Source organism: Pomacea canaliculata, linkage group LG12 (genome assembly GCF_003073045.1).
Source record: "Pomacea canaliculata isolate SZHN2017 linkage group LG12, ASM307304v1, whole genome shotgun sequence".
NCBI classification, from domain to species: domain Eukaryota; kingdom Metazoa; phylum Mollusca; class Gastropoda; order Architaenioglossa; family Ampullariidae; genus Pomacea; species Pomacea canaliculata.
This window is the reverse complement of record NC_037601.1, coordinates 2,368,282-2,387,809: the sequence shown is the minus strand read 5'-3', so window position 1 is coordinate 2,387,809 and position 19,528 is coordinate 2,368,282. Positions and strand designations below refer to the sequence as shown.

The 19,528-nt window shown below is 35.2% G+C and overlaps 2 protein-coding genes across 4 annotated transcripts; one reads left to right on the top strand and one right to left on the bottom strand.

The window, feature by feature from the left end:
• Nucleotides 1–2,474: 2,474 nt before the first annotated feature.
• On the bottom strand, nt 2,475–6,132 carry LOC112576966 (mpv17-like protein). Of its 3 annotated transcripts, none has more exons than XM_025259863.1 (5): nt 5,995–6,132; nt 4,774–5,081; nt 4,344–4,411; nt 3,752–3,877; nt 2,475–3,212 (listed from the first exon to the last, which is right to left on the bottom strand). In XM_025259863.1, the coding sequence occupies exons 2-5, from the start codon at nt 5,066–5,068 to the stop codon at nt 3,162–3,164; spliced, it is 540 nt and encodes a 179-aa protein (XP_025115648.1). In that variant the 5' UTR covers nt 5,069–5,081; nt 5,995–6,132; the 3' UTR covers nt 2,475–3,161. The 3 variants fall into 3 exon arrangements, with proteins under 3 accessions (XP_025115648.1, XP_025115649.1, XP_025115650.1); XM_025259864.1 differs by having other exon boundaries at nt 5,854–6,053; XM_025259865.1 differs by lacking the exon at nt 5,995–6,132 and adding an exon at nt 5,735–5,815.
• A 64-nt stretch (nt 6,133–6,196) lies between these two features.
• LOC112576961 (sodium/hydrogen exchanger 8-like) lies at nt 6,197–19,508 on the top strand. The gene is given in 17 exon segments (XM_025259857.1): nt 6,197–6,501; nt 7,468–7,643; nt 8,081–8,161; nt 8,773–8,822; nt 9,241–9,324; nt 9,537–9,638; nt 11,121–11,299; nt 11,796–11,928; nt 12,161–12,266; nt 12,479–12,595; nt 13,651–13,733; nt 13,864–13,975; nt 14,399–14,416; nt 14,419–14,540; nt 14,941–15,012; nt 16,410–16,553; nt 16,942–19,508. Coding segments are annotated over 17 exon segments (1,947 nt in total). The 5' UTR covers nt 6,197–6,304; the 3' UTR covers nt 17,113–19,508.
• The last annotated feature ends 20 nt before the right edge of the window (nt 19,509–19,528 follow it).

Genomic DNA, 19,528 nt, shown 5'->3' with positions numbered 1-19,528 from the left:
TACTATATATGAAGTTCTAGGTGAGAAATATGAGCAAGTTGTTGCATTGTCAGGTCCAGCTTCTCTGGATTGAATGTGGAAATAAGGCAATGTTTTCATATTTCAGCACTGTAGATTTATATAAAAGACTTTTCTGCTGGCCAGATATGAATACAGCGTATTTTCCTGACTTTTTTACAGCATTGTATTAAGATCTGCAGCAGATATATTACATAAGAGATTGGAGTAGTAAAGATAAGATAAAGTTATACCTTGAGGAGGTATGACTGCCACTCGCTTCTTTTTTGTCGTCGGCCTTTGGTTGTTCACAGTGTCTTCCTTGATATTAGAAACTGATTCCTGTTTAATTTTTTTTTTTCTTTTTGTCACTTAAGCATAAATCTGAGTGAAGAGACTGCCTCAGTACTGAAAAGCTTGCCATTTTTATTTTCTGGCCAAGTAAAATGGATTGCCATAGATTTATTAATCAAAGCAACTTTTTAGCCTTATTGGCACTGCATTTAAAGTCACTTTTTACGACAAAAAATTATTCAGCAATTTGTATTTGGAAATTATTACTGTATAGTGCTACCTTCATGTCTAGTCTGTTCTTTGCTAGATGCTTTTGCTTCCTAAAGGCATTACTTATCTAATGTCTGGTTCACAGCATGAAGGCTTAGCTTAGCAGTCTGCTGCAATCCTGATAAAATAGTAGTTTAGATGACTGCTAGGAGTTAACATCCAGCTTGTGCCCCTAATTGTTGTGACTGTAATAGTTTTTCACACTTGCACTTGGATTAGGGCTAGATGATGATGATGAGATTTTATAATGTGAAGCCCCAGCCATAGCTAGGTTCACCATACTTTAAAAAAACAATTGATATCTTCGCAAAAAATGAAAAAGAACCCATCTATTAAGAAAAGTTTGACAAAGAGATCATATCTGTGGAGAATGAAACTACTTGTCCATTTTTGCTGCTGGCTTTTGCAGAATTCAGTGTTACTTGTTATTAATAATAGTAATTAATATGAGCTGACTTTTCAAGTGGATACCTTGAAATTATGATGCACATGTTATTCTCTTAAAAGCACTTTACATTCTCTTTACAACACTCAAGTGTTTCCTTAAATAGAATAGCTTACAGATTTGTTTTTAAGCATGAGGTGGCTAAAGGTCACTAAACATACCTCTTGGGCTTGGCCTCATGAACACATTACTGCTGTTGTTAAAACTAATTTTCCTCTTCTCTCACAACTTACTTTTAAATCTTTGAATACTTATGTTTAGTAACAAATGTTATGACAAGATCTGTTACTGTGCTTCTGCTTTGATCTGTAAAAGCAACTGTGATGTTTGATGGGTTTCTCAGTACTACATCTGATATCTTCTATCCTTAACAGAGGATTTTTTCCTCACATTTCATGGGTTGCTTCTTGATCAGTATTTTTGCTGTATATAAAACCCCTGAAATGGTAATACAAAAGGCATAACCTTACTAAGATGTTCTTTGGTACTTCTGGTCTGTGAAGTAAACTTTTAAGATGCAGCACTTCAAGTACATGTGATTGTGTCCATGTGTGTATAATATACACAGTATGTTTTGTGGGAATCACTGAATGCTACATGTGAGTTATGAAGGCTTCAGCACCAGAACAGTGAGTGAATTCTGTTGTCTTGGTAATATACGTATGTGTTTTTGTGGTGGCAAAACTGGTTCATGTTGTGAGTGTGCCAGCTTTAATTTATTTCAGGAATTTAAAAAGCAGAAGCATGAAGTTGGATCTTTGTAAATAAACAGTTCTCAGGTTGAAATTGTGCGACTTCTTTATAAGACTATTGAACAATTCCTTGAAGAGTGGTCATAAGATTTCTGCCTGTCTATCCCAGAAGATGCTGAATCCTGATTATGTTATAATTTAATTGGCTAAGGAAGAAAGTTTACAGTCATAAGTGCGCTTGTCTTGTTACATCAGCATTTACAATAATCAGCTGCACCACATAGACCAGCTAAATTGTGTATCTTTGAAATCCATGTGAGTTTTTGGCAGTTTCCTCACTATCCTGGATCGGACTGAAATAATCTGCATAGATTTCACTTGTCATGCAATCCTACACTCAGTCCTGAAGCTACCCTGTACAAAATGCTACGAGAGGTGCTTGCTCTTGTTAGAAAAAGTTGACGAAATAGGTTTTAATTCCCGATGTGCATGTTGTGGGGATGGGGCAGTGAATCCTTAACTCATTCAATATGGACACAAGATGTAGCAGGTGCCACCTGTATAGGAAGAGCTAAGGGTTTCCCTACCTCTTCAAAAAGACTGAGTCAAATCTTTGACCCAGATTATTGATGTCAAAGTTGATGTTGACACTGAAAACAGCTATTACAAATCCGTTTTTGCAGTGACAGATGGTGTGATATTTTTCTGAAAAGAATCAATAAGGCTTGCATGCATCAGTACATCTTACAGAAATAAAAAAAAAAGAAGTAGAAGCTGTAGTAGAAATATATTCTGAAGAGTTATTTGTCAATTTGTGCAGAATCCACTCAGAATTGCATGATTAATCAATCTACAAAAGAAAATAATAAAACCAAAAAATAAAAGTTTAAAATCTTGTAATCTGGAAAATTGCTGTGCATCTGGGTCTTAGTACATAATTGTGTAAGGAATGGAATGTGAACTTGAATATAAATCTTTTTGCATTTAATGCAATCTCAATTTCATTTAATAATTTACAGTGATTGAACATCTATTGCACTAGAGTAAATATGTATAATATCAAAATATATATAAAGTAATATCATTGGAAAACAACAAAAATAAATATTACCATATGCAGTTCACAGATTAGGTAGTGCAGAGATCCATGGAATCACTGATTATACTTAAATATGGTTTGTCCTTGATGATATCAGATCTTTTTAATATTCTGACAATGTCAAATGCTTTTTACAGACTAATGTGAAGAGATAATCAAAAACTAAATGCATAGAGCTCTTATATAATGTATCACAGTATCAGCACCTATAGTGTACATAGCATTTTGCATGCAACATTCACATTTACATGGCCCTATCTTGAGAAAAAAAATAACACTTTCCATGGACGTAGATTGATATTAGTTCGTGGACTTTCTGAATAATATGCCCATATGGTTGAAGCAATAATGAGTTGCTTTAACATCAATCCTTTTGCAAAAGTGGTGTAGCCATTTCTTCCTTCTGAACATCAGGCTGGAGGTGGAAATCATGGGGGGAAAAAAGGATAACTATTAATATTTTTTGCAATAACATCTGTAACCTGTCTGTCTCAAGGCTACATGTTGGATTGGCTGGATTTTACCCAATTGTTGAATCAAGATTTTTCTTCCTCCATCAAGTGCATGTTCCATACAGGATGTAGAATCATTGTGCATTAAGTGCATGTATAAATTTGAACCATGATAATGCTAAATCAGAATTTAGAAGTGCTGACCACATGAGTGACTATTGTTGGTGTATATTTAAAACAATGCTGATCAGCTAGGTTCTCCAACCACTTGTCTGTTCTTTGTCTCTCTCACATGCCACTTTTTTCCCATTAAAGTTTCTTTTTTTCCCAATCATATGTTCAATGAAATATCCATCTAAAAGACAAATCTCAATTTAACTTCAAGTGATGATGTGATGAAAGTAGGGTATGGGGTGAAAGGTCAATTTTTGGAGTGCAGCATTTGTGAAAGGCATCAGTGGAATATATATATTACTAGGTTAGAATACATGTATAGCCATACCTCCTTCATGTAGCATAGAAATATTGTCCATACAAATGATGCACATCCAGTCACAATAGGTTTGTATGGCTGTGGTATATAACGCATGTTAACCATCTGAATACCTGGCCAGAACATCATACCTGTCTGCAACAACAAATGTCTGTGTGCAAAAACTAAGCTTTGACATTGCTTCGCTCTTGTTGGGATTTTATCCTTTTAGATGCATCTGATTTTCTCTTTTTATTTGAAACAAGCTTAGGTCTGTGTACTCTTGGCTGATATATCTTACATTGTAAATTACAATATGCAAAGTAAATTTTGTAACCATGTTCTGCATTTGTATGACCACTGAAGAATTTGAGAGTGTGTAAAGGTGTCCTTCCTGTACTTTTTTTTGATTGATATCACTGATATTACTAATACTATTAAACAAGCACAATACTGGTGGAGAGGAGAGTTTCACAAGCAGTGCAGCATGTGTTTTAATATCAGTACCTATCATGATGTGATTTTGCTGATAAGAATTCTGCTAGCTTTATCATGGCAAAAATAATTAAAGGATGAAAGGACACTTGGAAAAGCAAATAATGGTAACTGTGCCTCCGCATACCAGATATGTCTTCTTAAACTTGGTACGCAGTTCTGTCAAGTCCCTTCGTCCTTCCAAAACACCTGTTGCTATAGACACACAATTATTTAACTTGTCTCTCTCCAAATGTAGCAATAATTAAGGTAATTGTACTGTCTTCTTATACATTTCATTTTTCTATTAAAATTGCTCTTGCAGTGCAGTAAGTTCTGGCTAATGTGTTGAAAAGTAAAGTAGTGCTGAGTTAGAGGTAGCCAGCCCTTCATCTACAAAGAGAGAAAATGGAGAAGAAACACCCTTTAAAGTGTTTTAAAGAATCAAGCAACATCTCCTGTTTTTTCAAGACTTGTCAGCTAAGTGCAGTTTACTAAATCTAAAACTATACTACAAATGAAATATACAAACCTAATCCTCAGAATTTTATATCATAATACTTAACCAATGTCTTTACCTAAGTAAAAACTGCTGATGCCAATAGGAGCAAAAAAGACCTGGTCTGCGATGACTTTCTTCATCACAGTTGTCAAGGCCTTGCCAGGTAACAACCATTCTGCTAAATGAATCCAAGTGTAAACTATTGGCGCAATAACAAAGGTTCCTGTGGTAGCAATCCGAGCTGTCTTGCTCCAATTGACATGATCTTTCTTTGATATAAACAACTCTTGACTGATGTCGGATGCAGTCCACAAAATTCCATAAGTTGCCATTGTGTTAAGAACTGGCCATGACTTAAATAAAAGTACCATCTTTGCAGATAACCTGGAAACAAAATTTCAACGTAAAACTCAGTTGAAGTCAGAGACAGCATTCATATAAAAAACATCTTATGTAATGCAGTTATATTGTATGTCATTAAAGAAACCATAAGTGGTAGCAATAGGGACTAGCTGTTGATCACCTATAAGCATGATGGCCTTGTTTTTGTCCCCCTATTACAACTCTCATTAATGTATGTTAGGTCTGAACCTTAATTTATTTTTTTTATCAAAGCTATAAAACAGTTCTATGAAGCTTTGAATATCTCCTAGAGAGTTCTTAAACCTATTTAAATTTGGTGCATATTTAATGTTAGTTGGAAGTAAGTTCCAATTAGTTGGAACTCTTTGTGAAAATAGAATTTACATTTATTAGCGTTACAACTTTTAGTGAAGAATTGTCCTTCAGAATTTCTACTGATGTCAGTTTGTGGTGAAGGGAAGAAGACATTGATATTAATGTCAACATAACCATGAAATATTTTAAGCCTACATCCTACAATTTCCACTAGTATTGTCTTCTTTTTTTGTTTTTTTTTTTGTTTGAAGAGACCAAATTACATTAGCATATTCCAAATGTTGACGCACAAGTGCTTAGTACAATCTTAAAAATATATCTCATTCCAGATACTTAGAAGTCCTTCTAATAATACCAACCATCTAGTGCCTACCACTCTTTGGATATACTTATAATCAAAGTCCACTTCCAAGTCTTTCTCCACATCACATATCTTTATTTCCCGAACCTCACTAAAAGAAGATGAGACTTTACTCACTGAAGTAAATAAATGACTAATATTGGCAAATATGGGAGAGAAAGAATGGTGATTTCTTATAATGTTTTAAGAATGCTTTTTATAATGAAATAAGAAACGAACTAAAGACATATGCTTACACAACTTTATACTGAACCCTACTTTTCTTGTTGCTGATATGATGGAAAAGACTTATGCGGCAAGATATTCGCAAAGCAAATTTGTTAGTTTTATTTCCAACATCACCCACAAAACAGGACAAAATACACCAGTAAGTTTGTTTTATTCTTAAAAAAAAAAGGGTTTATTCAGCTTGTATCTCGCGTTGAATACAGATTCCGGTTACTACCGGATGTAGAATTACTGGCGAGAAATGTTTACTCAGAGTTGTCTGCATTGACGTACTGCTACGTTTAGTTGATATAAACAACGATGAAGTTCTGTTTGGTTTGTGTGACCAGGTGACGAAAAAATGCCCAGTGTTTTGGTGTTAGTTGTCCTCTTATTATTGATACCTAATGTTTTTAAAAACAGTTCAGGCTGTTTAGGAGATGTCATCACCCGTGAATGTGGAAGTAGCGAAAGGGAAAAGAGACAAACCCAGAACGAAAAATCGCCGGAAAATGACAACAGTGTGCCTGTGACATCATTAACACATGCGAATGGAAGGTAAAACCTGGTTTAGTTTGCGGTGAAATCTGCATAGTTTATAAATGTACAAACAATATAACGATTTGGATGTCCCTAGAAACACACCATGCACAGTCCAGACACTGACACAGTCACAAACACTAGAACGTCCCTTTGGTAACACGTAAATAACATGGCACTTAATAAAAAAATTGAACATGCAACCCAGACCACTAACAATTGATGTATATTCGTGTTTACACTTCTTTTAGTTAAGCTGGGGTATATCATTAGAGCTGTCGCCCCCGGATATTGTTCAATAGTGTCACAGCTGCAATCATTGTCGTTAGTTCTATTATTGTACTTATAGGTACGATCAACATTGGGACACGGATTTGCATATCAGATATCCTTATTCAAGTTTCATCTATTTTGCTGCTTGCTTTAAATACGATTGTTCCATCAGCTTTGTGGACTGCTAACATTTGTGGCATGTGATTAGACATTTTGAACAGTTTGACAGAAATGGTTAGGAAGTGTTCAACTATTTTCAACATTATGACAGCATTATGGCTTCTTGTGATTGGGCTTCCAAATAATATGAGGTAGTGATTCTGACTTCATCTAGGTGGTTGGTCAGTTCTGCATTAACTAACATATTCTGCCAAGGGCCTTCATCCAAATGATAGCATCATGATGATACAGTTTCATTTTATATAAGGGTTTAAAAGGACTTCTTTACTTACTGAGACTTATTTATGTCTGCTGTGCCTTAAGATAAAGATCTTAATATTGTAATTCATCCCAAGTCAAGTCCTCAAGAAGGGGGGGGGGGGGGGATTTTCTGACCACAGGCCTGAGCACGCCTAAACCAGCTGCCTTCTGCTCCCTAGAATACATTAACCACCAGGCTATGACACCTTCTCATAAAATTTCCAAAGTGTAAGATACATTTGATAGAGCTGAGTAACATAATATTTTAATATCATCCACTGTGGGCTCCAGCCAGGGAAACTGGAGTGGTGTTAATATCACCTCTGATGTTACAACCACTACCACTACCAAGGAGCCGCCCATCAAGAAGCATAAAGATGCAGAGGTCAAGGACTTGCCCCGCAAGGGTGCTGCTGAGGAAGAGCATCATAGTAGCCTGACCATCTTCTTCATTCTTCTGGTGGTGGGTGAGTGGATCTGACCATTCCATTGCATTTTTTGTTTTGCTGTTACACTACTTAGATATGTTTTGACATGCTAGATGCACCTTAAAACAGCTCCTGTAGTAGCAAGCCATTTCAGTTCCATGTAATCTTTTGGACATAATTTATAAAAAAAACAAACCTGATTGCACAGTAAATTTATAGGCTAAAGTCTGAGAAGTCTTGGTTTTGGGTTTGTCTGTCAGTAATATTACACAGAATTTTGTGTTTGTGACCATGATAAAAGTGATGTAGTTTTAATAAAACCAAAAAAGAAATGTTTATCATTTAAAAAGTGTTTACTTCATTTTCAGTTTTGAAGCTTCTTCTATTATCTAAAGTACAAACACTTTATCACTAATAATTTACACACAATTACCCAATTGTTTGTTACTGACTCTGTATGTGTGTGTGTGATGCAGCTATCTCTATTTTGCTGGTACACTTGCTTATCCAGACCAAGTTTCACTACTTGCCTGATAGCATTGCTATAGTACTTATAGGTGAGTGTGATGTACATGCACAGCATTAAGCTGAAACAGAGGAATACATTAAATAGCTGATTTCTTTGATAGTTTCTTGTGGTCTTTAATTTTGTTTTTAAGATCCTAAATATATATTCTTTATATTCTCATTAAGCCCCAAATAATTTGCTTTAAGTTAAAAATGTAAAATAAAAACCAGATGTTTGATGCATTTTGTCTGTTACCATTTGCATGTAAACTTCAACCTACTTTGTTTTAAATGGCTATCTCCACATTTTTGTTAAAAAAGAAATGCGACATAATTTGTTCATTCACCTTCATGTAATGATTTATTGGTTCTTTAGTTTAATGCCAGTTCTTTTTTTTCTGTTTATAATCAGTGGAATACTTCACTTTGCCCATAAAGTCTTTTTCAAAAATAGAAATCCTTCCTTTCTCTCATTTTTTATTTCTTGTAAACAGCTATTTGTAGGATATTGAGACAACTGAGTTTGTACTTGGTTTTAATTGGTTTGATAAAAGTGATAGTACTGTCTGAATGTTTACTCACATACAAATGTGCTATCTCTCTCTCCTTCTCATTTGGTGTAGTCACTCACAGTTTCCCCATTTATTTTCACTGTCCTCAGGAGCTTTAATAGGTCTAGCACTGAAGGTCTTTGAATTTGGAAACTGGAAGGTGAGCAATTTGTTGATGTAGCTAGTATCTGATGTTTTGTCTTCATTTATCAAGACAGATGTTAAATGTCAGCAATAGGTATAGACCAAGAATAGATCTTATATTAATCTTGTTTGTAGGTGGGTGCACACACAGTCTCTCTCTTTCACACACATAGAATTACATGCTTTTTGCTTGTAATTTCTTGATATTTTAGAATCAGTTTTATTTTAATAGAACATATTCCATAAAATAAGGCAGCATTTTCCCTATTGTGAACAAAAACATTGTTTCAGAGAAAACAAAATTACCTTAGATACATTAGATATACCTTTGGTGATATTATTAGTTCTATGTTATTAAAGGAATCCTTTTTTTATCTTACGTTTAGTTTTTTTATATTTAATGTTGATATATATATATGTTATTTACTGTACAGAATGAAGAAGCATTCCCTCCCACAGTTTTCTTCATTGTGCTTCTGCCACCTATTATTTTTGAGTCAGGTTACAACTTGCACAAGGTAAGTACACCTACATGCCAGTCTACTTGCTTGGGGGGGCTTATCATTAGGACTGTATTATCATGATCACCAGTGTCAAGATAGATTATTTTAAGTTAAAAACTATTCCAGCTGTTGTAGGTGTTTGATAATTATCTTTTCCCACCTCTTATTTTCTTCTTACTTCTTTTTATTTTTTTATGCCTCTTAATAGTTTCTTTTTTCTGTTTCAGGGCAACTTCTTCCAGAACATTGGGTCAATTTTGGTGTTTGCTGTGTTTGGCACAGCTATATCTGCTATGGTTATTGGAGGTGGAGTGTATCTTCTTGGGCAGGTATATAAACTCTGAGTCAGTCAAGTTTTGGTGTAATATAGTGTTTGTCTAAGTGTTTGACATGAAATGCCCCAAGAATGATCTTTTTATATATTTTTAGTGCAAGGATTTCAGGTTTTCATTGTGCACAACCATTTTATGCCTCTTTGTCATGGCAATTTCTGAATTGTAACACAAGATAAATGTCCTAAATTATAAAGTATTGGGAGCCATTTTATGAAGTATTGTACCATTTTTGCAATTTATAGCGCTAGTTCATTTTTGGAAGGACTAGAGTCATTCACATTTATGTTATTCTGTCATTTGACAGCTGACAGTTTTAGTTTCATTAAAAAAAAAAAGATTTGGTTGACTTTTTTACAAGTTGATGATGGAAGACTAGTTGTTGCATTTTTGCAATATTTTACTGTTTCACTTTCATATAGGGAAAAATGTGCATCAAACTTGTGAAAAGTTGCATAAAATTTACAGTTACAATGCTCAACAAGAAAGTCAGTGCCAACAATAGTTCAAATGGTTGAAAAAAAATCCATCATCCAGAATCATCTAGCACTTATTACTTCTAAAGGAATTGTGTTCGGTCACAACAGCGTGAGACCACACACAGGTTTGATCATCCATCTCAACAACAACTATTGGAGTTTAGATGGGATGTTTTGCAACACCCACCATACTCACCTGACCTTGTACTGTCAGACTTATGACTTGTTTTTGCTCTCTTAAAAACTCCTTGTATCTTTTTCGCCGATGAAGACAAGTCTTTCTATAAATGAGGAATTACGAAGATAACTGAAAGATGGCAAAAGGTTATCGAACAAAACAGACAATATATATCATTCATTGATCTTTGTTGTTTGCATAACTAAATGCCCTTAGAAAAATACATCATGACTTTTCCGTCAACCTAATAATTATATCAGTATATAAATAAATTAATAATATTACATCAATGCTTAAATAAGAATATAAATTATAATGGATGATGATTCAACAGGAAATGGAGTCTCCTGAAATTCAGGCCAGAATTCAAGGTTTTGAAAATTATAATGATGTTCCTGAAGAAGATGACATGACTGTATTAGAATAAATGTGGCTTTTTGTACTTGCCTTCCTTGAAAATAAACCCATTTGCTTCCTTTGGAGCAAAAATTAAAGAGCTAGTCTTATTTTGGGGAAACAGTATTTATGAGATAATAAAATTTTGTTTATAATAACTGTGATGTCCTGCTTGTTTTTTTAGGCAAGACTTTCAGATGCTGGATGTCAGTGTCGATACAAAACAGTGTTCTTAAAGTACAAATGCTACAACAGTTGAATCCTTGATCTGGTGTTAAGAAAGCTATTTTATCTTTTCTGTATTGCTGGGTTTCTCTCTTTCTTTTTTCTCCACCTTGGGTGACATGTGTGGGATAGTTAATACAAGATGTCATGAGCATGTAAAAATCCTGATGAGTCAAATTCATGGATATTTCTTGCTTTCAGGCACAGGTTGCCTACAGGCTGACACTGATTGAAAGCTTTGCTTTTGGGTCCCTCATCTCTGCAGTAGATCCAGTGGCGACACTGGCTATATTCCAAGCACTGGATGTTGACCCTATCCTGTACATGTTGGTGTTTGGAGAGAGTGTCCTGAATGATGCAGTATCGATTGTAATGACAACGTCAGTGAAAGCATTATCTATGTGGTCTTAAATAATTTTTTTTAGAGCATACTGCTGATATCCTAGAAATTGCTCACCTAAAATCCCTTTTGCCTCTCAAGTCTTTTAGCCACTAAATTTCCAAGAATTCAACCATATGTATCCAAGAGTAGTTCTAGAAAGTTGGGTTTAGCATGAAACAGGCTTTTAGGTGGGTTGTGGACTTTGTGTGAGCCAGTTTCTGCAAGAAAATTGTGTGTGTGTGTGTTTTCATTAGCTTTGAATAGAATCACTTAAAGTTGTCAAACATTTTCAAAGACTGGACCTCATTTAGTCTTGAGCACTTGATTCTAGTTTCTCTTTTAAACTAAAAAGTAGTTGAAGATTTGTTTTCCTTTTTTATTTTCTTATTAAGTTATATTTTTAAAGATTATTTTGAACCAATGAAGTTAATGTTTGTTTATGTGTTAGTTGGCAGGCATAGTTTATACTCATTTTGAGCTTTTACTGGTTTCAGCACCATTCTGGAATTCAGCAAACCATCAGCTGTTAGTGGTGCAACAGCCTTTTTCATGGCAGTGGCAAGATTCTGCATCATGTTTTTTGCTTCTGCTGCCATTGGAGTCTTGTTTGGACTGCTCAGTGCTGTCGTATCCTTATGCAATGTCAGTTTAACCCTAAGGGTGTACAGTGAAGGGAAAGGACAACCAACATTGTTTAAAGCATGGTTATATGACAAAGGACAATCAATGCCATTTAATACATAGTTATATGACAAAGGACAATTAACACCATTTAAAAGATATATGACAAAAGAAAATCAGCATCATTTGTAACATAGTTACATGACAAAGGAATTTGCATCCTTTAACCGGTAAACAGATTCTGAAGTTTGTGAACTTGCACAAAACCCCATCATTGGAGTTTGGTCTGGTGCTTATGTTTTCATATCTACCTTATGCTCTGGCTGAGGGTATTCACCTTTCAGGTAATCTCTCTTTCTCCATTATAAATGTTGCAGTGTTATGATTAGCTTTCAATATTTTTGTATACTCTTTGCTTTCAAGAAGGATGATCTGTTTGCTCATTTTGATAAAAGAGATTTATCCAAAAGAGAAAGAGCCAGTCTTACAGAGCATTGTGCTTTGGATAATGAGCTTTTAATATGCTGGTGACTCTTGAAAATAACTTTCTGTGCAGGGATCATGGCCATTCTCTTCTGTGGCATTGTGATGTCACATTACACCCACCTGAACCTCTCACCGGTCACACAGATTACTGTTCAGCAGACATTCCGTACCATCGCTTTTATTTGTGGTATTTACCATTGTTTTTACTTATGGTATTTACTGTTTTTTGCTGTGGTATTTACAGTTGTTTTTTAGCTGTGGTGTTTACCGTTTTTTCCATTTCTAATTTAGATGACTTAGTAGGTCATTTCCTGTCCTGATGTCTCTAAACAAATCTCCAAATATGTATTTAGGAAATGGTCATATGTAAAATGCTTGTCATTGATGTAAAGCTTAACATTTTTAAAGGCTTGGTGCAAACGACAGTTACTGAAAACAAACTGAGAAAATGTGTACACATATACATTCAATATTATCAGAAGCATTCTGAAGCAGTTGGACTGCTTAATGACTGGTGGTAGGTGGTGGAATAGGTGTCCAGTCACTTAATCTCCAGACACTTCATCCCCGACACTTCATCCCCGACACTTCATCCCCTAGACTTTTAATCCCCAGACACTTCATCCCCAGACACTTAATCCCCGACACTTCATCCCCAACACTCAAGAACAATTTTCATATCATTTTGTTGAAGAACATTAAATTTACTAGCTTATATGAACTTTAACTAATGTTGTTGATGTTCAAATGACGTTGAAGTTAAAAGCATGATTTGAATTTGAATTTCAATTAAATTTTTCGCTGACTTCATAATTTTTATAGTTAAGGATTTAGTTTAGGGATTAAGTGTCTGGGGATGAAGTGTCTGGGGATTAAAAGTCTAGGGGATGAAGTGTCGGGGATGAAGTGTCGGGGATGAAGTGTCTGGGGATTAAGTGACTGGGAACCGGTGGAATAGCATGTGATAAAAAAATCTCCATTTTTTTATGTAGCAGACATTGTGCAGTTTAGTACCGAAAAGGTACGTTTACTTGCGTACCTGCACATGCTTTGATGATTATCTCAAACTCCAGTTATGTGAAGTTATATGATGCCTATTCACCTGAGTTTATTTGAATGCTATGTAATGAACGCTGTACATAAATGTTATGTTCCAGCTGATACATTATTAATATACTACATAAATTGTGCACCTAAATATATCTCATTTCTGGGGGTGGGGGTGTCATGATTGTGATTCAGAGACTTGTGTGTTTGCCTACCTGGGGCTAGCTATCTTCAGCTTTAGAGTCAACGTCAAACCAGCATTTGTCATCTGGAGTGTGGTGAGCATCCCTTGCTAGTTTTACTAGACCTCTAATAACTGAATTTTGATAGCATCTTGCTCTGTCTTACTCAGCCTCAGATAATTTTTTCCTTTCCTAGCAGCTGTTAATACGTTGGTGACATTTGCAGGTACTGACACTGATTGCCCGCGCTGTCAACATATTCCCTTTGTCTTTCCTCCTTAACTTTTTCCGTGAGCACAAGATCACCCGCAAGAACCAGTTTATCATGTGGTTCAGTGGTAAGGAAATATATTTTTTGTTGAAATGCTAATCCAGCTAAGCTTTGATAAGTAATATTTAGTCAAGAAGAAGTGTACTATAACTAATTTGTTATCTTAATAAATTTTAATATGTTATGCTTGAGAAGCAAGCATAAAAGTGCATGTGTGCATGCACACACACAAAGAATTAAGGATAAGGGACAAGTAAGCGTAAGTAAGGTAAGTAAATGTTACTATCACAACTGATGTGTTTATGCAGATTTCAGATAATTAGATCTATTCAGGGTATTTAATATTAATCAGAAATTGGTCAACAACATTTGCTATAAACTTATAAATCAGACTTGTACTGTAGTTATTGTGATTATGTGGCATTTGGTATGGCAGTGGGGTATCAACTGTTTTTATCTGCCAGCTGGAAGTCTTTATGGTTTTGGTCAGGTCTGCGAGGTGCCATTGCTTTGCATTGAGCTTACACTTGGAACTGGCAGCAGAAAAACGCTATGTCCTGGTCACAACTACTCTCATCATTGTACTGTTTACTCTGATGATTCTAGGTGGCAGCACCATGCCACTCTTAAAGGTCTGTGCAGTTTTCGTTGCTTTGTGTGATTGCTGTACTTCACTCCATTGGTTTCAGTGGGGGAGTTGGTAATAGAACATACTGACACAAAGGCAGTGTTATCCTAGGTTCCTCATGGGCTGGGAGTATGGTATAATGATATGATTTATTAAATTGTGCATATTTCATCAGAGTACTTCAGAAGTGTGTGAACTGATTTTTGCAAGCAGTAATTGTGGCATAAATGCAGCATACATTTTAAGGTTATTCTTTAAAATGATGTGTTGAAGTTGCAGATGTTATTTACTATTCTTTCTTTCAGTGCTATGTTCTTGTTCTTTTAATTTTTTTTTTTCATGCCTTTCTCTGAGTGTCCTTGCAGATACAGAAATAATCATTTTTTTGTCTGTCCAATCACTAGCTAATGAAGACAGACAAGAGAAAGAGAAGGAAGCATGAGAAAGAAGTCACCTTGAGCAAGACAAAAGAAATGGTAGGGGTTAGGATTACTGTGTATACAGTACCCCCTTATGTACATATCTATACTATCTGTACACTGATTAGAGGTAGTGTGTTTGTACTACCCACACAGTGATTACAGATAGTGTCCATACAGCATCACCATTTGTAAAATAATTAATAGTGTCTGCACAATAGCACAAACTGTACAGTAATTACTGGTAGTGTCTGTGCTGTACCACCATCTGTACAGTAATTATAGGTAGCAGTGTATGTAGAATACCACCATCTGTATATTAACTACAGATAGTACTGTCTACACAGTATCACTCTGTACATTAATTAGAGTTGGCAAGGTCTTTACAACACCATTCTTTTATGTGTTAGATGTACAATAAACAGTAGTTTCTATACATTAATATCATCTATACAATAAATGCATATAGTGTCGTGTGTGTACAGTACCATCACCTGTACAGTAATTATAGTGTAGTGTGTGTACAGTACCACCATCTGTACAGTAATTATAGTGTCTATACAGCATATAGAACACTAGTGTAAATAGAATGGATAGCTGGCAGTTGGATTTGTTTTCACATTAATTTCCAAACGAGAGTGTTAACTTGCATAGCAGATGATGGTAGAGATGCAAAATCTCAGACTCTTTGCAAGGTGCTTTTGATTTATTAAATCTAAACTTGGGAGTGATAAGATGTTTACGATTTTGGCAAAAATGAAAAGAAAAAAAAATAAAGTAACTAAAGCAACAAACTTACTGTTGACATCAAGAGTCTCAGCATGATCTGTCCTCATCTTGATAGATATAGTTTATATATTTTCATAATGTATCTTTCACTAAGGCATGCCAAGACCTGACATCTTACCACTTCATCAGAGAAAATTTTTTTTCTTAGCAGACTGTCAACATATGTCTGTGAATAGCCATGGGTCTATAGTACTACCATTTGCAGAAGAATTGCAGATGCTAGTCTTTATACATGACTACTGTCTGTATCATAATTACAGATAGCAGCTTGTGTACAGTAATATATGCCAGTCATGATAGTAATGTCTCTACACTAATACCTTATTACAGTAGTTACAGCTCTAAAGTAGTCGACAAAGTAATATCATCTGTATAGTAACGTCATCTGAAAAGTGAAATCGGTATTAGTGAGGCTACAATAAAGGTCTGCTAGAACAAAGGAAAACAAAACAATTTTTTCTTGTCTTTTCCATATTCTACTTTTTTTTTATAATAATAATAATAGTAGTAGCACTTCTGTAGCACTTCTTGCGCTAAGCAAGCAGCTATTGCAGTTATTACTGTACAACTGTTTTTTATCAAAGAAAATGCTGTTAGTTGAAGAAATGTTTATTTGCCATGGGAAGAATACGAACACCAATCATGGCAGTGTTTTTATGTGACAGGGGGAGACTGTTGACTCTGAGCACCTGTCAGAGTTGACAGAAGAGGAGTATGAAGTGAACTTTGTCAAACCTCATCTGAAGGGCTTCCTCAAGCTGGATGCTAAATATCTCATACCCTTCTTTACACGCCGCTTTACTCAACAAGTTTGTTTTTTTTTCTTCTTCATACTATGTCAAATAACATGACTAAGTGAAGTTCAAGAGGGAAATATAAGCAATAAAGAGTAAATAAAGGTTATGAAGGGGTGAATCAAAGCATCAACTGCAGATTCTACCATGAAATAAGAATAATGTGCTTTTTCCAGTTATAATGGAAATGCCAAAGAAAAATAAAATAAGCAGTAATGTGATTTTACTAACTTCAGCTCTGTGCTTTAAAAGTAAGTGAAGTTAGGCTTGTTAGACAAGTTCTAGTGTCTTAAATCTTAACTGGTTGTTATAAAAAAATATAAATTAATGGTGACATTTTTTTTTATATGACATGGACATTTTTTTTCTCTTTGCTGAAAAATGCAAATACTTTGTCTTGTAGGAAGTACGAGAAGGACGCAGTCAGGTGGACAGTCTTACCAAAAAATGGTACAAGGAGGTGCGTTCAGCACCTTCTGATTCAGAGGAGGAGCAGGTAGCAGAGGGAAGACTTCCTCTTCAAATGGAGGAGACGAGTTTTAACTCGCAAAACAGTAGCAACGCTCATCTATAGCATTCATCTTACTACAAAGAAACTTATTAGTTTTGTAACATGGGCTGTATTCTTGTTTCATTTTGGACCAGACTGTCTTGGCATGATTTAAAAATTTATGACAAGCCTCTTTGTGGTTCATAAGCAGTGTAATGAAGTCCTAGTTGATCTGGTTTTTGAAGCCTGTTGTGACTTTCAATCAAATTTTTTCTGTGATTGGCAGGTTGTTGTTGAATATTGCCTGGATTTTAGCTTTTAGTTGAAAGTTATTTGCATGACATTATTACCTGCTGTTGAACGACGTAATTCACAAAAACGTAGATAGATAATTTGTCAACTATTTCAGGTTGATGGTGTCTAACTGTGTGTGTACCACAAGTGTTTGTTATTGAGAAAAGTGCTTCTTGCAAGGTAGTGCTAGAAAACTTTGCTGTTATGAGAAACAGAACTTTTCTCTGGATGGGGTCTGCTCAGTGGGGAAATGTGTTAAATCAAGTGCTCTTTATTATTGTTTATTATTATATAGAAGTTTAGTTTCTGGGCCTGTGCTACAGGGTCATATACATAAATAAATATACCATTTATTTTCATGCTGTTCCTTCATATCACATTGCAGAGTTATTTCACATTGAACATTTTATTTAAGAGTATTGATTTAATTTATATTATTTAAAATGTTTGGTTGAAAAATTCTTCTCTTTTTTTTTGCGTTATCTTATTATTCTTCATTCAGAGTATTTACATATCTCCAAATTTATTGGGTCCATGTCAGTCATTGCAGTCTGTGATACAGAGTTTAGAAAGGGGAGAGAAGGGAAGTGTTTGATACATCGAGTGCATCTGTTGAAGAGTTACCTTTGGTTCACAGAGGGGTTTCATTTCCTATAGTTCTCTAAGGTGATCTAAACAGTATACATCGCCAAGATGCATGATACAAAACTGGTAGTAGATGCTATCTTTGGTAACTAATAATTTTGCAACAAATCATTGCATGGATACTTCTTTGATTTCTGTTGGCCTTTGGAAGAAAGGTTTGAACAGCTTCCCCCCCAAAAAAAAATAAAAACCAATGATTAAAAACATTCAGTTGGCATCATAATCATATAAATTTGCAGATATTTTGGGTGGTTAAATTGTGATGAACTTCTGATCTTTCTAGAGTTTAACATCAGGTCCTGTAAGTTTTTTTTTTTTTTTTTTTTTGACCAGATATGCTGTCATTATGCCTTTCATATTTCTTGTACAAGTTTTGTGATTATTGAAAAATGTAACCACATATTGAAGTCCCATCTGTCTTTAAAAAAAGTCCCCATTCAAAAATATATAATCTTCTATGAGATACAAAAATAGTGCAATATACTGTAACACATGGTTATTCTCATTCTTTTGTGACTATCAAAAAGAGGCAGTGCAAAATTTTGTAACTCGAAGATATTGCTTTCTTAATCTTTGTATCAACTATTAATGGCTCATGTTCAGCTTTCTAGGGAACTTGTGACAAAATCTTACTGGATTTTATCCTTCATTTCCAAATTTTATTTTTGTCCAGTTGGATGACACTACCTTTCGCAGGTTTGGACACTTTAAAAAAGTTTTAGTTTTGAGGTGAGGTGTCTCCATATTGATTTGTGATAATGTGATGTACTAACCAGCATAGTCATTGGCAGAGTCTGTCATCTAGGTGGGCTTGTGATTATATGATGAGCTCACAGAGCCCTCGCTAGGGGGATGTGGGGCCTTGGGCAAATAGAATTTTGGGGCACAATAAAAAATTACAGACTCTTTCATCCCTACGTTGTACTCATTAGCACGGGGCTCCCATCAGGTGCGGGCCTTGGGCAGTCCCCCGCTGGTGCCGGCTCTGGAGGTCATTGGTAGAGTGTGGGCTGGGTGGGTTCATAATCATGTGATGAGGTCACTGGTAGTCTGTCGTCACAGTGGGCAGGTATTCATGTAACAGTTGCTGACCTACCTTGTTTCCCCCCTACATGCTGCATGGTCAGTCTTGCTTCATGCTTGCAGCTAGTGCCTTTTGGAGACTTGCTGCCGCCAAATGTTCTCTTGGCAAAAATGTTTTTTCATATTGCTTCATGATCAGAATTTAAAGAATGCTTTTGTTTACTGAGTATATGATGACATTGCAAGCAAAAGTGTTGAATGAAAGTGGAGAGATGTAAATTGTTGTCTCACACTTCTATAAAGTTTTCAACAAACAGCAAAAACAAAGATTTTTGATATTGATTCTTATTAGGCACTTTATATTTCGATCCTTATTCTGGTAATTTAACTCTGAATTAATGTCACAAAAGTATCAGAATAATGCCACATTTTTATGGCTGCCATAATGTGAAATTTACCCCAGTTGAGGGGAAGGGAAGTTGAGGATAATGGTGAGTAAATATTTCTGGGTTCTGTCAGATTTTGTTCATTTTTTTTC

Excerpts from the sequence above, each read along its gene's own strand:
- LOC112576966 (XM_025259863.1), bottom strand. The coding sequence starts at position 5,068 with ATGGTACTTTTATTTAAGTCATGGCCAGTTCTTAACACAATGGCAACT. Across the intron at positions 4,412-4,773 it reads CATCAGCAGTTTTTACTTAG|CAACAGGTGTTTTGGAAGGA; the intron begins GTAAAGACATTG and ends GTGTGTCTATAG. Across the intron at positions 3,878-4,343 it reads AGTTTAAGAAGACATATCTG|ACAGGTATGATGTTCTGGCC; the intron begins GTATGCGGAGGC and ends TTGTTGTTGCAG.